At 41.5% G+C, this 21,194-nt stretch overlaps 1 protein-coding gene and 1 pseudogene across 2 annotated transcripts in view; one reads left to right on the top strand and one right to left on the bottom strand.

Moving 5' to 3' along the window:
- Positions 1 to 2,582, bottom strand: part of TMEM135 (transmembrane protein 135) — a 192,861-nt gene extending 190,279 nt beyond the window's left edge. Inside the window, exon 1 of one of the 2 annotated variants that reach the window (XM_036426250.2) lies at positions 2,254 to 2,582. In XM_036426250.2, the coding sequence (XP_036282143.1) occupies positions 2,254 to 2,394 (141 nt within the window). In that variant the 5' untranslated portion in view covers positions 2,395 to 2,582. The remainder of the gene's footprint in view (positions 1 to 2,253) is intronic. The other variant, XM_036426249.2, reaches the window with a different exon arrangement.
- A 1,885-nt stretch (positions 2,583 to 4,467) lies between these two features.
- On the top strand, positions 4,468 to 19,310 carry LOC118713742 (annotated as a pseudogene).
- The last annotated feature ends 1,884 nt before the right edge of the window (positions 19,311 to 21,194 follow it).

Here is a 21,194-nt window from a genome sequence, read left to right as displayed (position 1 = left end):
AATTCTTACAAAGAAAGTCAAAGTAACACGCAAAAAGTCAAACAGCTAGTAGCTAAGAAGCAGAGATTCAAATTCACATCTCTAATCCCTTTTAAAAGGCCACTTCTTCCCCTACCAACCTGTATTGTGGCACCTGATATCACACATGTAATCAACAACTACCCAACACTGATAAAGAGCAAAGTGTTGCTATATATGCTCCAAGTAGCCCCAGCCACACATACAAATATAACTAAAACTGTCTTAAAATAATATTTATGTTTAGTGCCTTCAATGGACTCTTAATTTTTTTTCTATTCTCTTCTATTCTCTTAAAATAAAATACTGGTCAATTCCCACAAATTCTATTTCACAACCACTTCTAAACAGCAACCCAAAGTTTAAATACACAGCTGTAAGGGATACAGGCCAAATATGATGGAGAATTTACCATCAAGAATATTTAAAAGTTGAAGACAGAGCACTAAAACACAAATCTTTCCTGCACCTCAACTGCTGGAATAGAAGGACAGAAATACCTGTTGCTTCCCCCTGAACTTCCCTATCATGGAAGATACCAATAAATTGTCTAGGGTGTAGGTATGACAACCGTCAAACACTCAGCAAATAGTTGTCGAATGAATGAGTAGAGCAGCATAAAAGTATTACAGATTTTCAAAAGAGAAATTACATAGCATAAACTCTCTCCCTACCTACATCATAACCCCATAAGGGCAGAGACAATCTTTTTGTATTATTGAACATACCAAGAGCTCAAAAATGTTTGTAGGTGTTCTATTAAGGAAAACAAACACTGAACTACAGGCTGAACACATGTCTGTGGAAAAGCAGACAGATAAACATGCACCTTTGCCAAAGAAAATCAAGGGATAAATTTCCAGCTCCAGTAACAAGTTTATTACTATTGGCCTCCACTCTCAGTTCTTACTATTCAAAGTGTGGCTCTTAAGTCTAGCAGCATCTATATTACCTGGGAATTTGTCAAGCATGCAAAATCCCGGGCCCCACCCAGACCTGCTAAGTCAGAACCCCTATTATAACATGCTTGCCAGGAGATTCCTAACATATTCAGATTTGAAAGGCATCTGTCTATATGATAAAAATAAAAATGGCTTCTGAAATCTCAGAGATAGGTTACCATCTTCTCCTGTGTTATCTCCGTAATAAGTAATCAAACTGTTCAAGTACTACAAGTATGGCTATGACACAGTTCTAGGCACAGTAGGGTATAAATTCAAATAATCACTGAATGAGAGGTGAGAAGTAGCCACCCATTGAATACTGAATGAAACTTTCAGGAAATACAAACAACATGACCTCTGCCTTCTTAGGACACAGATGCATATTGGGTGACAAAACAGAGACTGAACTTTGGTAATGAAAGTAATAAATCATTAATACCAAGAACCAGGTTATTAAAAAAAAAAAAAAACATGTTGGTCAGAGCATCGAAGAACAAACTTCCTTACCAGTTCTCAGTGATACATATACATATTTTCAAATATTCTCTATTAAGAACTCCAAACCAATGACATGTAAAGCTGAGTACTTAGAGGACCTACTTCCCATAAACTAAGATCTAATCACCTTCACTGACTCTAAGACTTGGAAACACCCTTTAAATCACCACGGAAAAAATCTTAACCAAGGTGTCTGTCTGCTTTGGGAGCTTGCAAAAAAAAAAAAAAAAAAAACTTGCAAAACTCTCAAGCCACAATCCTGCCATTCCAAACTGAGACAAGATCTCTGGTCACATGAACTTGCTGTCAATTATGTCCTTTAAAAAAAAAAAAAAATGAGGATGGGGGAAACAAGAGGGATTTTACATGAGGAAAGATGGCAGGCCATTTCTCGTCGCCTCGCCGACCTCTCCACCTCCAGGCAGAGAGAGAGCAAAAATCACGCAGGTCCCTGCAGTCACAATTTTAAACTTTTAAATCCCAGACTTGGGAGCCCATCCCCGGCCCAAAACACAGGCATGTAGATGACAGCTCAACCTCTAAGTTCCCCTCCCCCTTCTCCCAACCCGGAGTAGGATTTGGGACATCCGCCCCTTGGGAACCTCCCCAATCCCAATACCCTCCCCTCGCCACCCCCCCCCCCAAAAAAAAATCCCAAAACACTCTGACCCCTTCAAATGAGAAACAGACACAGGGCGAGTTCCCCGAGCCTCTCGGGGGAGCCGGACTGCCCCCACCCCCAGGCCCACCCTCCAGCCCGAACTCGCCCGGGGGCGGCGCTGCCGGGTCTCACCAAGTACAGGGGGATGTAGATCCGCAGGGACTCCTCCAGGGCGCCCCCCGTGATCTGCAGGAAGGACACCCCGCAGGAAGGGTGCCAAGTGTGGCCGATCTCGTAGCAGTTATGAGAGATGGACTTGCTGAGCGCCGCCATGACGAGCAGAGAAGCGCGGAGGGGACGCGGAGGGGTGAGTCGGGGTTGGGAGGGAGAGGGAGGTGGGGAGGAGGCGGGGAGGGAGGACGGGTGCGCGCGCCCAACCACCGCGGGCGCCGGGGGCGGGCCCGGGGGTGGGGGATGGAGGGGAAAGGTCGCGCCGCCGGGGTTACTCGGGGCCGGAGTCCTCGGCTGCGGAGCGCTCGGCGTATCGCGGCGCGAGGGGGCGGGGCGCGCGCCAGGAGGCGGGGGGAGGCGGAGCGTGCGCGCGCCCGCGCCGCTCCGAGTCCCGCCGGCCGGGAGGCGCGCGCGCGCGCCGCTGCTCTGGGTCGCGCCTGCCTCCCTGAGGCCCCGCCCTGGACACAGAGCGCCCGGTTGGTTGGATGTGCCATGTTGGTGACTGACCTGGGTCACATTGTGCCACAGTCCCTGTCCTCTCCAAGCATGGCCAAGTAGAACGAAGGGCAGTGGAAGAAAGGGATTAAAAGTTTTTGTGGGGAGCTGGGGAAACGCAGCTGGTTGCCAGGGGAGAGCCTGGCAACTATAATGGGCAGCTCCCCTTCGTTATTTTTTTTAATATATTTTATTGATTTTTATTTTTTTTATTTTTTTTTTACAGAGAGGAAATGAGAAGGATAGAGAGTTAGAAACATCGATGAGAGAGTAATATTGATCAGCTGCCTCCTGCACACCCCCACTGGGGATGTGCCCACAACCAAGGTACATGCCCTTAATGGGAATTGAACCCTGGAGAGCTCCCCTTCTTTAGATTGCCAGGTAATGACTAGCGAAGGCTGCCTGCTGGTTGCAACCGCGCTGTTCCCAATGACTGGGCTTTCTAAGCTCTGTGGGGCCTGAAAGGGCTTGAGAAATGTTTGCTCTGTCCATACACTACCTGTGTGGGGAAAGGGTCATAGATTATCCTGTACAATCTGACACACTGAGCAGTCCTGTCTGTTGCACCCAGAACAAGTACTCATCATCCACTTAGTAAACACCGGACTAGAGAGCTTTGCCAACTACTGGCATAACAAGGGAGCTGAGTTGTCTACAACCACTCTACATGTCAATTTCCTCACCTATAATAACCTCCCAGTTTCCTTGGGATTCTACATTCTGTTGTTTCTTAATGCAGGAGCTTCTTACCTTTAGATGAACCCTATTTTAATATAGCCTTCCTTCATTTGTTCTGCAAATATTTACTGAGCAACATGTGAACAAGAGAGACGAGGTTTCTTCTCCTTCTCCTTCCAGTGCCACAGAGCCAGAGCTGCCACTACAGCCACAGGCACTGTACTGAGGCTTAGGGAGTTGCAATGAGCGATGAAGTCACTAAAGGTTTTAATGATACTGTCAACGGATGGTCGTTGGTGTCAATTCAACACCAACAGGAATTCCCAGTTTGGTGTGCGGTGAAGAAGGAAGCGTTATTGAGTGCAAACAGCTCAACCGTGAGACAGCACGGCTGTGAAACAGCTCGATAGTGTTACCGTTCAATAATGAAGCTGCACTTGTTTGTGGAACGGCACTGCTTCAGGTGGCCCTGGGACTGGGCCCCTTTCCTGCTAGGCAGTTCCCCTCTGCTCTGGTCTGCACTGCTCTGCCCTGTGCTGCTCTGCTGGGGCCAGGGAACACAGTCCTTCAGTCTCCCATGAATAGGAAAAGGGCCAGAGAGGAGCTGATGTGTGTAAACAGAAGTAATGGCACCTAACCCCTGATTGGTTTGTCTTCATGCAAATGAGGACTCCACATCCTCCAAGTTTTATTGATTAGTCAGAATGGAGGTTCTTTGAGTGATTGGTGACGATGATGACATATAACTGCACAGGTCCAGTGAGACAGGGGAAGCCTCAGTCCTGTTGGCTGACATACCACTCCTGGAACCTCCTTATAAAGCTGGCTCAGATAACAGGAACACAGTGCAGGCAGGCAGTTCACCTTAGTGCAGGATTCTTCCTGAAGTGTGGTTTGCATAAGAGGCCCTATGTAGAAATGGCTGTAGGCTCTGTTGTGTGTGTGTGTGTGTGTGTGTGTGTGTGTGTGTTTTGAATTGAGCCCAAACAATTCCTTCTCAGTAGGTATCTTTTTTCTTAGGCTCCACAATATGAAAGTGAGAATATCTTCTACTTCACAAGAGGAGATAAAAACAAGAAAGAAAGCAGTTCTCTCCTCTTTAAGCAGTGACAAAAGTCAAATAACCACAGAGAAAGTAGAGTAGATCTTGGTGGATGAGACTGTAGAGAACCCCTACACATCTTTTGTGAAGTTGCTGCCTTTGAATGACTGTCGATTTGCTTTGTAAAATGGGACACACAGAACCAAAGTCTAAGAAAGAAGACATAGTGTTTATATTCTGGGCTTCCGAAAGCACGCCTTTGAAAAGCATGGTGATTTATGCTAGCTCTAAATATGCCATTTAAAAAAACTTACAGGGATTAAACATGAGTGGCAAGTATATGGCTTGGATGATATTAAGGATGTTCATCACTTGGAAAGAAATGGGAGGCCATGTAGTAGCCTTGCTTGAGGAAAATCCCTTATTAAATGACAGTCAAATGCCATCTGACCGGAATCGAACCTGGGACCTTTCAGTCCGCAGGGTGATGCTCTATCCACTGAGCCACTGGCACAAGATACTTATTTAAAGGAAAAAAAAAAAAAAAAAAAAAAAAAAGGAGTAGTCATTAAATGAAAAGCCCCAAATAACAGTGATGAAAAGATACACATTTCTCACTCAGGTAAATATAAACTGACTTAGGCTAAGATACTGGTTCCATTACCATCAGGGATCCCAGACTCCTCTGACAGGTTGCTCTGCTGTTACCTCTCATTTCCACCCTGACTTCTAAGAGGGCTGCTTCACCTTGAGCCAAGACATCCACATGCTAAGCAGGAAGACCAGCAAAAGAGGAAAAGAGGATATACTTCTCTTTAAGAAAACTTCCCAAAAGATGTATGCAAAGTACTTCTCCTTACATCCCATTGGCCCAAGCTTAGTCACATGGGCACACTTGGTTGCAAGAGAGGCTGGGAAATGTAGTCTTTGTTTATTGGTTGGACTACTGCCAGCTAGCTTTTTCAGGTTTCATTACTGAGCAAAATAAGAAGAAGAGATATTGGGGACAGCCAGCATTGCCCTACACAGTTCTATGCCTCTGGCTACCCAAATATCAGAGCACATCCTGCTTCCCACAGATAAATATACCCTCCCCTTTCCAAGACGACAACCTGAAGTCCTGTGCAGTTACCCCAGTTATTCCAGCAGCTTTCTCAGGACCAAAGACAGCTCTCCTGCTCACCCACCCCTCCCCCATAGCACACCTTATACACAATGTAGGATAGGAACAGATAATTACGATGATTTCTTAAAATTCTCCAATGAAGATATAAGTCAGAAATACAGCATGAATTTGTCCTCCGAAATTATAGGAAGGGCAATGCATGATTATCTTACCTAAATTTAATAATCCATCTGTAAAAATCTGATGTTCTGCAAGAAATTTCTAAATGGGAGCCTGCTTTTAAGTGGAAAAAGATAAATTTGTTACACATCAACCCCAAAATTTCTAACATGTTTCAGATAAAGTAAAAGGCTAAATATACATAACAAACTATCCTGTTAGGATGTATAATACTTAAAGAATATTGTTTTAATCGCCAAACAATTAATATGGTTGCTATCAATTGCTTTTGAATGCAATAGCTCATGTAGTTTGCATGCATAATGATAAACATTATAATGTTTACCATGTGGCACAGAAAATACCAATAACTAAGGGAAATTTTTATATACAATTAAAAGCAGGCAATTTATTTTAATTAACTGTGACATGGAGACTTGAAGCTTAAAGATATTTGAGAAGGGAAGGGCACAGTTATGGTTGCCACAGGTATTAGATGACAGTGCTAATGAGTTGGATGGCAAAGAGACTATTTCAGACAAAGTTTCAGATTCAAAGGAATTGAAAGTGTACTCTATATCTTTGCTGTCTCTCGCTGCTGTAGAAATTCCAGAGTGGGAAGGCATTGATACAGGTTTCAGGGAAGGTTATCTGTGCTTTTAGATTTTTTTTTTTTGGGGGGGGGGCTGCAAAATGCAGCAGTTTGTAAACCAGTAGCTTACATTTGTATATTGCTTTATAAGGTACTACTAGTAGCCCTACGCATGAATCTGTGCACCAGTAGCTTGCTGCCACCCTCCTATAGCTGTCCGCCGCTGCCCTGCCCTCCGGCCCTCCCACCCCCACTAGAGCTTGCTGCCCTGCCCCCTCCTGTAGCTCTCCGCTGCTCCCCCCCCCCCGGCCCCGCTGATCCATGATCCTGTCTATGTAGTTGGTTGTTATGCTTCACTGTGTAACGACCATTTGCATATTGCATCTTTATTATATAGGATTATAAAATACATCAGGCTGTTTTTTTCAAAAGAAAGGTTCCTCATCATGCTGCCACCAGGTTTAATGGTGATGTTACAGACTGTGTCTGCACGGGCCATTTATTCTTTTAGGCTGCCGATGACCAGTAGCTTGTCGGAATATACTCTTGGGACTTCATTGTTGCTTCTTGTCATTAAAAAAAAAAAAAAAAAAAAAAAAAAAAAAGTCTTGGAGTTCATCAACAAGGTGCAGCAAAGAGTTTCTTCAAAGAAGATACACAGCAAATGAAGGAAACTAATCTGGCAACTTGTGGCTGAATTCAAAGGCTTTGACTATCAGCCAAGCTGAAAATTGAAGATTCTGGTTTGAAGATATCAATGAAGAAGATTCTCGTGCAGAGGACTTAACAACCCTAAATTGTTCGGTTTTACATGTGGTCATTAACGAAGTGAATATCAGGCATGAGCACAATGACAAAGACACTGGGGCACCTCGACTCCAGCAGCATTCAGATACACATTCTCTTTGTTGATATGAGGCAAGCTTTCCAAAATAGCTGCATATAATTTTGATTTTGCTACTAATTGTGGTTGCAACATAACTTCACAATTTTCTTCACGTTATTTTATTTTAAATATCATATTCCACTTTGAGATGTAAATGTAAACTTTTGCCATATAAGAATTGAAAGTTTTTGTATTGTGAGATTCTTATACTCTTTTGGTCCAAGCAGGTATTGCTTCTGCCAATATAATTCCCTTTAAAATTTGGGGGGATTCCTATATATCAAATTATAACCACTCTATTTTTAAAAGGCCATACTCACAAATCTCTTTGAGGAAGACATTTTCCATCTTCTGCCAATATAATTCCCTTTAAAATTTGGGGGGATTCCTATATATCAAATTATAACCACTCTATTTTTAAAAGACCATACCCACAAATCTCTTTGAGAAAGACATTTTTCCATCTCAAGCTAAGAGTCAGTAAACTCTTGGGAAATGCCCTTCAAATATTTAGGAGCCCTCTTATCAAGCTGATGGGGTCTAAGGAGAATAGTTTTAAATATCTTTACAGTGTTTTTTTGTTTTGTTTTGTTTTTAAATATATTTTATTGATTTTGTACAGAGAGGAAGGGAGAGAGACAGAGAGTTAGAAACATCAATGAGAGAGAGAGTCATGGATCCGCTGCCTCTTGCATACCCCCTACTGGTGATATGCCCTCAACCAAGGTACATGCCCTTGACCAGAATCAAACCCGGGACCTTTCAGTCCCCAAGCCGACGCTCTATCCATTGAGCCAAACCGGTTCCAGTGACCCTAGGTTTTTTATATTGCCTCTAAATTATGCTTAAAAAGTAAATAATTCATTTATCTCATCTCTACCTATGATTTAAAAAAAATTTTTTTTAATCAACTGATACTTTTCAACATTCTGCCTAGCACTTTCCTTAACCAAATGCACCTGTGTGTTAGAGATTTTTTTATTTTCCACAATTCAGCAGGCAAGAGTGTTGCCAAATTTTTCTCCACTGCATAACAAGGGTGCCTTTTTCTCCATCCTCCGATAAGAATTTTCTCACCATCCTCCAAGCCTTCCAAGAAGTCTACAAAATGCTCTCAAACAACCTTACAAAATATCCAGGCACACTGTCCTTAGAATTCCCAGCATCTGTCTTGGTCTGAGGAAGTTATCGGCACTTGGAGAACATGGTGAAGGACACCCAGCCTCCCCCACTTCAGACTCCTGCTGCTCCCACCACAGAATTTGAAAGTAAAAGATTTATGATGGTTCTGTGAGAGGAAAAATACAAAATCCATACAGAATAGTTAGAAGCAAATATCTATTTTTATATATTTTATTGATTTTTATACAGAGAGGAAGGGAGAGAGATAGAGTTAGAAACATCGATGAGAGAGAGTCATTGATCAGCTGCCTGTTGCACACCCCCTACTGGGGATATGCCCGCAACCAAGGTACATGCCCTTGACCGGAATCGAACCCGGGACCCTAGAAGCAAATATCTAAAAGCAATGCCTCAAAGGCCAGTCACATCTGTCTAAAAGGTTAGACTGAGTCAATAATATGCCTAAAAAGAAAAGCTGATAGGAATGGAAGTACAAAAAGGGACAGCCGCCGAGGCCATTGAGGCATATGCTTAGGGGAGTGGGAACTGCAGGGAAAGGACCTTGCACTGACAAAACCATCTTTACGATGACATGGATACATGAGCTCTGTTGGAAGGATGTCATTCAGCATGTGATCCATCTGACAAATGTCCTTTTTCTGAGAACAGGTGCTCCAAGCAAACTTTGATGATGGCTTGATTTCCCATGCAGGCCAGTCTTGAGGGAGAGAAAGGAATTGACCATAGCAGCATCAACACCCTAGTTTGTATGAGAAGGCTTCTTTTTATTCTCCCTGCCCTTTAATAAATTGGAATTTTGATTTATACATTCATTTATAAGCTTGCTTTGTGTCGCTTAGCCTTGTTTTGTGACAGAGCCTCCCTTGGTGTGCTGTCAAAACCTGGTTTCTGACCTTGGCAATTTGTGGGTATTAGCCAAGAAAGTTAAGCTATACCGATGTACCAAATACACCCCTAAATCTCAGAGGCTTAAGATAAGAAAGGCTTATTCTGTGATCACAAAAAGTCCAGAGCAGGTTGGCCAGCTTTTCAGGGCAATGCACCTCCAAGAAGTGATTCAAGGTTAAAGGTCTCCTTCATCTTTATTGGGCCTCCACTGGTTGCAGGCATAAGATTAGCTTTACTAGTTTCGGATTAATTATTCTTATTTTAAAGGGCCAGGACTTGAAGTGATCTAAATTACTCTGCTTACATCCATGTTCAGAATCTGTCGCCAACCTAATTTCAAAGGACGATGGAAAATGAAAAGGAAGGTAAATGAGATCTGTTTAGTATCTGCCACACTGTCTTCTGCCAAACACAACCACCCGAGGCTACCTGTGAAACAACTGGCTAATCTCAGTTTATTTTCCTTTGCCCTCATGGGCTGCATGACCTCTCTTTTTCTTTTTTATGATCTTTATTGTTGAGAATATTACAGATATCCCCAGTTTTTCTCCCATATCCCTCTCCACCCAATTCCCATCCTGCCCCAGGCCTTTACCACCCTTTTATAAGTGTCCTTGGGTAATGCATATAAATTCTTTGTTTAATCTCCCTCCACCTGGCTCCTGCCTCCCTTCCCTCTGAGAATCCATCGTCTGTTCCATGTTTCCATGCCCCCTGTTCTATTTTATTCATCAGTTTACTTGGTTCATTAGACTCCACAGATAAGTGAGATCATGTGATATTTGTCTATCTCTGGCTGCCTTATTTTACTTACCATAATACTCTCCAGGTCCTCCACGTTGTCTCAAAGGGTAAGTGATCCTTCTTTGACCCTCCTGTTTCAAATGAATATATTCAAATGAATATATGTGCAACTATACAGCTTGTTTTAAATGAACGGATGCAAGATGATCTTCATCACTAACTGCAGTAGACTGGTGGTTTGTGTCATTCTCACCCACCCCAAATTCATGTAGAAATTCTAACTCACAATGTGTTGGTATTAGGAGATGGGGCTTCTGGGATGTGACTAGATAACGAGATGGAGCCATCAGGAAAGGGATTGGTGCTTTTATAAAAGACTCCAAGAACCTTTATCAATAGCTTCCACCTTGTGAGAACACAGCCCAAAGGCACGGGCTGTGAACCAGGAAGCTGGTCCTCACCTGACAAGGAATCAGCTGGTGCCTTCATCATGGACCCCTCAGGTTCCAAAACAGTGAGAAACAGATGTTTGTTGTTTAAATCACTCGGTTTATAGTATTTTTGTTCTATCAGCCCCCACAAGCTAAGACACTTGCATTTTAAATTTTTAATACAACTCCCTCTTACTGTAAGCTCCTTGAAGGCAAAATTTACTTTTGATTCTTCTTTATTATTTTCTGTACCACATAGCACAGTGCCTTGCATAAAGAACAAAAGTTTTACAATAAAATATTGAATAAACAGTAAATGAAAGAATTGGCAGAGAGAAATTTCAAAGTACTGCATCTTCTCCTTACAGAAGAAAGCAAGCCCATCCGGTGTGTGTGGCTCAGTGGTTGAGCATCAACCTACGAACCAGGAGATCATGGTTTGATTCCCAGTCAGGGCACTTGCCCAGGTTGCAGGCTCGATCCCCAGTAGGGGGTATGCAGGAAGCAGCCAATCAATGATTCTCTCTCATCATTAATGTTTCTATCTCCTTCTCCCTCTCCCTTCCTCTCTGAAATCAATAAAAATATTTTTTAAGAAAAGAAGAAAGCAAGACAAAAATATTTAGAATTCATTTCTTATTGATTTGCTTGCTTTTGGTTTACTTCCTTAACTCCATATTAAAACTTCCAGTTTCTAAGAGGCAAAATCGATCGCCTATTTGTCATCTTTACACTTTCCCTTAGCACTTAGAATGCTAGTGTGAAACTGCACTATTTTGAGAGAACAAATAACTGACTCCCATATAGAATTTCTGGCTTACCATCCCAGGACACCTCAGTTTATAGTTTCTAGAAATGGTCTTTTATACTTTACTTTTTACAGTATTGGAACAACATGAGTCCGAGCTCAAGCTTCTGATCCTCTCAAACTATCCATGAGCACATAAAACTATCCATAGGCTCCACAATTCTGCAATATCTACAAGTTACATAGTTCCATGATACATATAGTTCCTTGAACCTGGACACTGGAATTTATGGAAAGTAGCTAAATTCTTATTGTCTCCTCAGCCTCCTTGGGCTTCAATTGGCCTTAATTTTTTTTCTAATAAGTGATAATTATTTTTTATTAAAATATAAAAACAAAAGGGGAGTTAATAATTTTGCATCCTGCTTTTCACCCATTTAGATTACATTATTGGCCTCCAAAATGTAGGGCCTACCTTTCTTACCTAAGTCCAAACATAACTACAATGTCTTATTTGTTGACCATAATGAGACTCAAACAATTATTCATTTTGGGGTGTAGCTACATCCTTAGAATTCTTACTGCTACTCTTGTATGTTCTTCCTTGATGAGGTGCCTCTTTTTCTAACTTGTTTTTCTAACTTTTCACAAGTCCTTTGAAAATCTAAGCATGATACAAAGTACCAGCATTTTATTTTTCTTTGTGAAGGCTCTATGTTTTATTAACAATTCTTTTTGAAATTCTGGTACTTAAAACTGTAAAGTGCTTTGAAGGCAGGGACCATCTCTTGTATTTCTTTGTATGTCAGATGGTGCTCTAGTAGCCCTCCCATATAATCTTTTAAAATAAAGGCTATTTTTGCTTCTCTGCAATTGATGTTACTCATTTGTAAAATGGGGATACAGCCCGGCCAGCGTGGCTCAATGGTTGAGTGTTGACCTATGAAACCGGAGGTCACAGTTCGTTCCCGGTCAGGACAGATGCTCAGATTGTGTGTCCTTCCTTAGCGAGGTGCCTTTTTTTCTAACCTGATTTTCCAACTTTTCACAACTTAGAAAAGTAAGATGGCTCCATCCACCTTCAGTTTGGGGCAACGGGTCAGTGCTCATTGATGTTTCTATTTCTCCCTTCCTCTCTCTGAAATCAATAAAAATATATTCAAAAGCGGGGATACATTTTATATACATATATATATATATATATATATATATATATATATACACACACATATATTATTGATTTTGTACAGAGAGGAAGGGAGAGAGATAGAGAGTTAGAAACATCGATGAGAGAGAGTCATCGATCAGCTGCCTCTTGCACACCCCCTACTGGGGATATGCCCGCAACCAAGGTACATGCCCTTGACTGGAATAGAACCCAGGTCCCTTCAGTCCCCAAGCCGACTCTCTATCCATTGAGCCAAATCGGTCTTGGCACATTTTTGCTTTAAATGGGGGTACATTTTAAATAATTAGAGAATTAATGTATATCAAATACATTAAGTTCTTACAAACTACAATATCCTCCAAATTAGATTTAATGTCTTCAGTGCCTAACCCAGTGTCTACTACATAGGCACACTCAAATATTTGCTGAATTACTAAAACACAATTTAAAGAATACCTTTTTTAGTTGACCTTTTATAGTTAGCACTCTATAATTTTACTCTAATTTGAAGATTCAAGTAATAGGCCTTTTTCTCTCTCAGAACTTTTCAGTACCTGTCTTCTCAAAGTCTTAAGTACATGTCTAAACCTGCCCAGCAATTACATTCTTAACATATTAGAATGTTACAAATTCTAAGATAACTTAGATTCTTTTTATCAAGGATCTTTTCACTCTCACTGCACTAATCAGTGCTCCACCATGTTTAGAATCAAATTCAAAGGCAGGGGTTTTTCTCACTAAGATTACCTTATGAAAATAGTATTATCTGCAAGGATTTATTTGATGGTCTGGTTTTAATGGAATAAAACCTGAAGAATTGAAGAGTTTCTTCATCACTAAATGTTTAAATTAGTTTGTGATCAATTTTGGAAAAGTATTTTGCACATTTGGTCTGAAGGACAAAGCCATTTCTCCTGTGCAAAGTAATGCTTATTTTTGTCATTTGTAAAATAAAATTCACAACCAAATTATCTCCATTTTTTGTCCTCTTTAAAATATTGTACTTCGGCTCTAGCAGGCTTGGCTCAGTGAATAGAATGTCCGCCTGCAGACTGAAAGGTCCCAGGATCAATTCCGACCAACGAAACATGCCTGGGTTGCAGGCTCAATCCCCAGTGGGGGCCATGCAGGAGGTAGCCAATCAATGATTTTCTCTCATCATTGATGTTTCTATCTCTTTCTCCTCCCTTCCTCTCTGAAATCAATAAATAAATATATTTAAAATAATAAAATAAAATATTGTACTTCATATGCTTATAGCGAGTCTTTAAGTTAGCAATATTTTTAGAAGTCATTTTGGTAGCATCTTCATCTTTGACCCAACACTTCTAATTCTAGCCCTCTATTCTATAGAAATACTGACAGAAAATTTCTCCAAGTATCCTATATAATATAGAGGTAATATGCAAATTGGCCCTCATACCCACACAAGATGGCTGCCTACAACCAGGCCAGCAGTGGGATTAGTGAGGGACGACCAAACGACTGAACAAGCAGGCTGTGTGGGATGACCAAGCCAGCAGTGGTGGCAATAAGGAGTGGCCAGGCCCTTGGAGGGGCGGGGGGGAGTTAGGAGCAACTTGGCTGGCAAGGAGGGGACAGTTAGGGGCAACCAGACAGGCAAGCAGGTGAGCAATTAGGAGCCAGAGTTCCAGGATTGTGAGAGAGCCTAAACCAGCTGACAGACATTCCCCAGGGGTCCTGGATGGGAAAGGGTACAGGCCAGGCTGAGGAGATGCCCCCCCCCCCCCATGCATGAATTTTGTGCATTGGGCATCTAGTCCTAATAAGGAGCTAATATGCAAATGATTATCTTGCCCTTGCACCCTCATGCCCTCAAGCTGGGGTGGAGGACCTGAGGCCAGGCTGGGACACCTGAGGCCATGTCCTCTGCCCTAACACTGGGCCAGGGGACCTGAAGCTGCACTCCCTGCCATGCAGGTCTTGACTGGGGTGGGGCTGGCTGGGCCTGGGTTTCCTGTGATTTTGAGGTGTGAGTGGGTGGGTGGGGACTTGACTCTGAGTCCCAAGGGGTGCCCCAGACTCTGACAGGAGGAAGGTTTTCATATGCATTTTACTATTTTTCTTTCATCTCCAACACTTCTATTATAGAGAAAGGGCAAATAGCAATATTCAAATATTTCCTCTAATTAATTCTTTTTTAATGTGCATGAATTTCATGCACTGGGCCACTAGTTATTTATAAGAGAACAACTATTAAAAACAATATAATTGTCCATGTTAGAAATGTGTTAAATGAATAATGATATATCCATATTGTAGAATGTGATAGCAAAAAAGAGTGAAGTAGATCTGCATATAATAATATTGAAAGATGGCACTATATTCCATTGAATGAGGGGTGAGGGGAGAAACCAAGAAACCATTTTATATAGAGGGAGCTTGTTATTTAAAGAATAAAAGGTATTTTGTATGTATGTATGTATTTGTGTGCATGTTTACATGGGCATTAAAGAGGTATAGGAGAATACACAACAAATAAAAGATTATGACAGAGCTCTTTCACTTTTTATTTTATATTACTATATTACTTAATTTTTCCAAATTAATATACATTATACTTGCATTCCAATACTCCCTTCTGGATTATATTTTTTTCTTACTAGAGTTTATTTTAGTTCAGAACTGCTAATTGTTCTATATTCATATGTTCAATTTTACCCTTATTCTACCTCAAACTAATGATAATTTCATTATAAATATAATAATAGATTCAAAGGAAATTTCAGTGTTTAAAAATATTTCTTCATTGTTTTCTTGCAAAGGATTTTGCTCATTAGATTTCAGTGCTATTTGTTATTTGTCTTTCTACTCAGGTTGTTTTGGGGGTTTTCTCTTTATTGCTGGTGTTTTGCCATATGTTTCTTGTCATGCTTCTTTATTTCATTTTTTTTTTTTTGCATTATTATACCGGAATTTAGTAAACTTTTTAAATCTGAACTATCATGTGTTTTTTCAGTTCTAGAAAATTAAAGAATCACATCTTCTCTGCTCTTAGGAAATCTAGAAATTCTATCAGTCTTTTTTAACCTGGGGTCTGTGGGTAGAATTCAGGGGAGTCCATGGACTTGACTGAAATATAATTACAATTTTATTTTCACTAACTTTTAACTGAAATATCCTATTTTCCACCATCTGAATATAGGCAAGAAACCACAGGAGTTTTGGCAGTATCTGTGACATTATCACCAATAGAAATCACAGACATTTTCATATTATATTTCAATTTTATTACATTTTTCAGACATATTAAAAATGATAGTCAACTGTGAGACCTTGTTATTTAATTTGTTAATATGGTAGTATATCCCAAAATTGTAATATTTTAAAAATTGTATTTCAGTATAATTTCTTTTATAACCTTGTATATTTTAATTTTATGCATTCAAATGTATTATTCTGAAAAGATGCTCTGATCTGAATGTTCTTGTCCCTCCAAATTCCTATGTAGACATCCCAGTGTTCAATGTGATATTATTAGGAGGTCCCCTTATAACAGAGGCCCCCAAGAGCTTAGCCAGTGGTCAGCAAACTCACTAGTCAACAGAGCCAAATATCAACAGTACAACGATTGAAATTTCTTTTGAGACCCAAATTTTTTAAACTTAAACTTCTTCTAACACCACTTCTTCAAAATAGACTCACCCAGGCCGTGGTATTTTATGAGAGAGCCACACTCAAGGGGCCAAAGCGCCGCATGTGGCTCTCGAGCCGCAGTTTGCCGACCATGGGTAGCCTGTCCCTTTTGCCACGTGAGGACACAGCAAGAAGACAGTGGCTGTGAACCAGGAAAAAGGCCCCACCAGAATTTGACCATGCTGGCACCATGATTTTGAACTTTTGAGCCTCCTTTTCTGTTGTTACAAGCCACCCGGTCTGTGGTTTTCTATTACAGCAGGCTGATCAGACTAAGGCAGAAGGAACCCATAGTCTTCCTAAGCAGCCAGGGAGATCCACGGCACAAAACCTTTTAGGAATGCCTGCAATAGGCTGATGCTAAAATCTCTGTAACCTTAATGCTGCTTAGCTTTTCATCGTTTCAGACTTTCTATCTGTTCATCTCCTTGGCTAGCTTAGAGAGAACTAGAAGGCCCTGGCCAGGGAAGCACATGGCCAAGAGCAGCAGCTTTGATGTGGCAAGAGTCTCAGCTTTCTCGTTTGATTACACATTCCTTACTTTTGAGTATTTATTCATGTATTTTGTCAGTACTGAAATTTTGGTAAAGAAGGGAGGGAGAAATGATCAGTATGTATTTCATCGGCCATATTACAGCTTGGGTGTATGTACTAATTTTGCATTCTGAAAAAAAAAGGAAAAGATGCAATAAATACTACATTCTTTATTTCATTTTTTAATAATATATAATACTAAAGGCCTGGTGCACAAATTTGTGCACAGGTGGGGTCTGGTCCTCCAGCCCTGATCGGGCCAATCAGGCTGTTCTGGCCAGGGGGAGGGGCTTTGGGCAGTTGGCGGGCCAGCCCCACTCCTGATTGGGGTGGGAGGGGGTCAATCAGGGATGGGGCCGACCAAGGAAGGTGCTGAGGGTAGTTGGCCGGCCAGTTGGGCCTCCTGGTTGAATTCCCAGTGGTATTCCCAGTTGATGGAACAATTTGCATATTAGCCTTTTATTATATAGGATTGTAAAAATAAACTTTTACAAACTATTTTATGAGTAAGAAAACTGAGGGTTGTATAGGCTAATCTATGATTCAAAGTCATGTAAGTGGTTAATAACAGGGCTGGGACTAGAACTCAGATCTTCTAGCTTGTTCTCTAATGCTCCCTCTTTTGAGCTGTTTCAGGACACATTGCTTTCCTTTCCAGGAACTAACGGTGCTCATGTTTTAAACCATATCCTAGGAAAATCATCCTATTATTTGCAGAATGGGGAAAGAAGCAGATTTACAGTTGTTCATATGAATAATACAAGAATAAACTGTGTTTCACATACTTGGAACTATAAACCTATTTTGGCTCACCCCACCTTTGCTATTGTACGTATATTTCTATTTACCTAAGATACTGTTTGTTTAGTTGGTCAACAATTATTTTAATACTAGAGGCCACCACGCAAAATCACACTAGACCCAGACCAGGTTGCCACAGGACCCAGAGTCAAGTCCCCGCCCACGAGGGCACATCTCGCTGTGGGCACAGCCAGGCTCACCTTGAAGACAGTTGTGGATGGAGATAAGAATAGTTTCCTCCCCTAGCCTTTCCTTCTCAGGAGCACTTAAATTGACATTCGTTGGAAGATGAGAATTGAACAGAGCAACACTTACTTGTTCCCATGAAGAAATCATATGACGTTCAGCAGGTACCTTTTGGCATTTGGTTGTGACGGTGTGACGGCATCATGGCCATGGGTTTTTTTTATAATAGAGATGTGCTAAGTGCTGACTTGGATAGCAGAGATATAACATTGAACAAGATCCAGTCCCTACCTTCATGGAATTATAGTCAGTCTAGTAGGAAGGATAGGCATCAAACAAATATTGAAATCCTTGTCTCTTTTTATTGTTTGTTAATCCTCATCCGAGGATAGTTTCCTTTTGATTTTTAGAGAGAGTGGAAAGGAAGGGGAGAGACAGAGAAAGAAAAACATCTATATGAGAGAGGCGCATCAATTGGTTGCCTCCTACATGTGCCTCAACCAATCAAACCCAGGACATTTTAGTCCACGGGCTGATGCTCTATCCATTGAGCCAAAACAGCCAGGGCTTCTTGTCTTGATCTTTTCTAACTCACCTTTCAATATATGACTCAACTGTACCTTCTCTCTGAAGCCTTCTGGGTAGAGTTAGTTGCTCTTCTCTGTGCTTCCACAGCACATGTTCATACCTCTGTTACCGAGAACAGCCTTGTAGTTTTAACATTTTAGTTAAAAGTATTTCCTGCCATCCCCCTCCCCTCTATCCCATAACCAGGAGGAAAAGAATACAATGATAGGTTTGCTCTTTCATCTTGATAGCAACTATAAGACCTAGCACAGTGTCTGGCTAGTAGGCAATAAACACTGGAATGACTGGAACTGAAGGCAAGAGAACAGAATGGAAAGTTCTCTGTGACTCTTCTCTGCATTCTGTGTATCTAGTTGTGTTTTGTTTGTTTTGTTTTGTTTTTTAGTTAAACATGGCCTCCCCGTCCAGGCCCATATGGCTCAGTTGGTAGTAGTATCATCCCAGACACCGAAAGGTCGCAGGTTCAATTCCAGGTCAGGGCACACACCTAGGTTGCAGGTTCAATCACTTCCTCTTCTCTCTAAAAATCAATGAACATGTCCTCGGGTGAGGATTTAATTTCTCTTTAATTGGCATTCCCCGATGACGATTTTTAAGTTTATGATTTGCAAAAACCCATTTTGATTGTTTGGGCTAGTGGCCAATATAAATGGAAAAGACATGAACACTTGCCAGCTGTTGTTAATTATACAATTTAAAGTGCACTCAAGAATGTATTGAGGAAAATCCATCTTTGCTTCCATTTATCTGAGTTGACAATCTATACAACCTAAACCCACTAAAATCCACACCTCCAAGTCCATATAATTCTGAGTGACCTATGACTCCAGAAATGGAATCCCTAAAGAATCTCAGGTTCACTAATTGGCTAACTCTATTTCTTTAACCTTTATAAAATTCTTTTTGAATGAATGCTGACATGTCAGATATCTGAGGTCCAAGAAAAAGAAGTCAAAATTAATTCCATATTTACGTTACCGGGAATGGATTGTGTGCCCTGGAAGGAGTTTCCAGGCAGTTTCCCTCGCCCTCATTTCAGAGCTGGAAGCCCCTTCAGGAGTGAGACCCCTGCGGAAAGCAGAGACCCTGGGAATCACAGGTCCAAGTACCTGTAGCGGGAGCCCCGACAAAAATGGGCCCAAACTTTGAGAAGGCTGGGGTGGGGATAGTGGCTTGAATGTGGTCATTTCAGATCTTCAAGTAGTTTTCCAGAGGTGGAAACTTTCCTTCATTTTGAGGCCAATTCATCCTTGGTTTGGAGAAAAGGATCAAAATGTATGAATCAGATATACTATTGTAATATTGAACCAGACCCTTTTCTGGAATGTAAGTGTGACAACTGTGGCTCCAGAGATCTGAACTTTTCTGCAGAATAACATTAAAATCAGCCTTAGTTATGGGCAGAGGGACATCCCTGTAGCTGGGAGCACTATTTCCTGGAAGATGTGGGTGTAGACACCCAGCCAGGGTGGGATTGTTTACTTGGGTAGAGATTCTCGAGCTTCCTGTTTAAAGAGCTTCTCACAGGAGATTGCAGGTGAAGATTCTGGGACCACAGGGAAGCTACAGTCTGGGTTTTTACTTCATGTGGATAAAATGCCACAAAAGGAAATAGGGCTGCACTAGGCTGAGTCCAAGAAGACTGGCCTGTGAATATCTCACATGTGGTAATACTCAAACCTGGGCTTGGGGAATGTTCTCCATTGGATACTTCACTTCTATGTGATGATCTCACAGAGGCCACAGGAACAGGCCTGACCCCATTGGAGTTTCCCCAGAGGAAGTGGATAGGAAACGAGGGTAGGGAAGGCAGGCCTGAGATGAGAGACCACAGGGAAAAATGTGTTGCTCTCCTGGGGCTGCCAGAGCTTGGTGGCGTGGGCTTTCAACAGGACAAACTCACTGGAGGTCACCTCCACAGGGAGAAGATAAGCAGACCCTGCCAGAGAGCCCAACCCAAGCCTGGGAACTAGGCAGGAAGGCAACTTCAAGGCCCTGAAAGCCTGTACTTTGGCTGTCGAGTCTAAGAGCATTCAGAATTCATAGCCATTTCTAAGTTTGTCAGTTTTAGAATTCCTTTCTTGTATCCTTCACCATTTTGTAAAAATTTTGTTAAATGGTACATCCTAGGCAGGATGTTATGATGCAGGAAATTTTAAAAAGGGTCTGGCTCTAGCCTGTTTGGCTCAGTGCATAGAGCGTTGGCCTGTGAACTGAAGGGTCCTGGGTTCAATTCCAGTCAAGGGTATGTACCTCGGTTGCAGGCTTGATCCCTGGCCCTGGTCAGGGCGCATGCAGGAGGCAACCAATTGATTTGTCTCTCTCATCATTGATGTTTCTATCTTTCTCCCTCTCCTTCTTCTTTCCTCTCTGAAATCAGAAAAGATATATATATATATATATATATATATATATATATATATATATATATGTGTGTGTGTGTGTGTGTGTGTGTGTCTACCTTTAGAAACATTTAGTAAAGGGAAGAAAATCCTTCCCTAAAATCAGTGTAGATGTGGTGGCTTCAATTGCAAAATTGCAGGGAGTGACAGGTGATCATGGAAGAGGGGGGATGGGATGTGATGAGCAATCTAAAGCCACAGAGGTGGTGGGGACAGTATGGGTTTGTGGAACACGTGAGCAACTGGGAGGTGCAAAGACCTATTTATGAAGAGGAGCCTCGTAAAAAGTGAGACTTCCTGTCATCAGAGAAGATGAAAGTTTGAGCCACAGTAATTTGGACTTTATAATGTAAACCTGACCTCATTTTTAATCATAGACTGGTGAGGTGTGGGAGACTGGGTATATGCATCTGGAATACACTATAAAATGTAGTCCTGGTGTCTTAGTAACCTGTTTAATGTAAGGTTCGCAGAATACAAAAGCAGGTCTAACATGAGTTCCCAGTTGGATTTGTGGAAATCAGATCTGATTATCTATTCGTCCGTAATCATGTACTGGATCCCAACATGTGCTGAGTAGTCCAGTAGAAATCAAAGCAGGTCCACTGAAATGGAGCTAGTATATAAACTC

Source organism: Pipistrellus kuhlii, unplaced genomic scaffold, assembly GCF_014108245.1.
Source record: "Pipistrellus kuhlii isolate mPipKuh1 unplaced genomic scaffold, mPipKuh1.p scaffold_m20_p_9, whole genome shotgun sequence".
Classification (NCBI taxonomy): Eukaryota; Metazoa; Chordata; class Mammalia; order Chiroptera; family Vespertilionidae; genus Pipistrellus; species Pipistrellus kuhlii.
The sequence above is the reverse complement of the archived record's forward strand: the minus strand, read 5'-3'. Positions and strand labels throughout refer to the sequence as shown.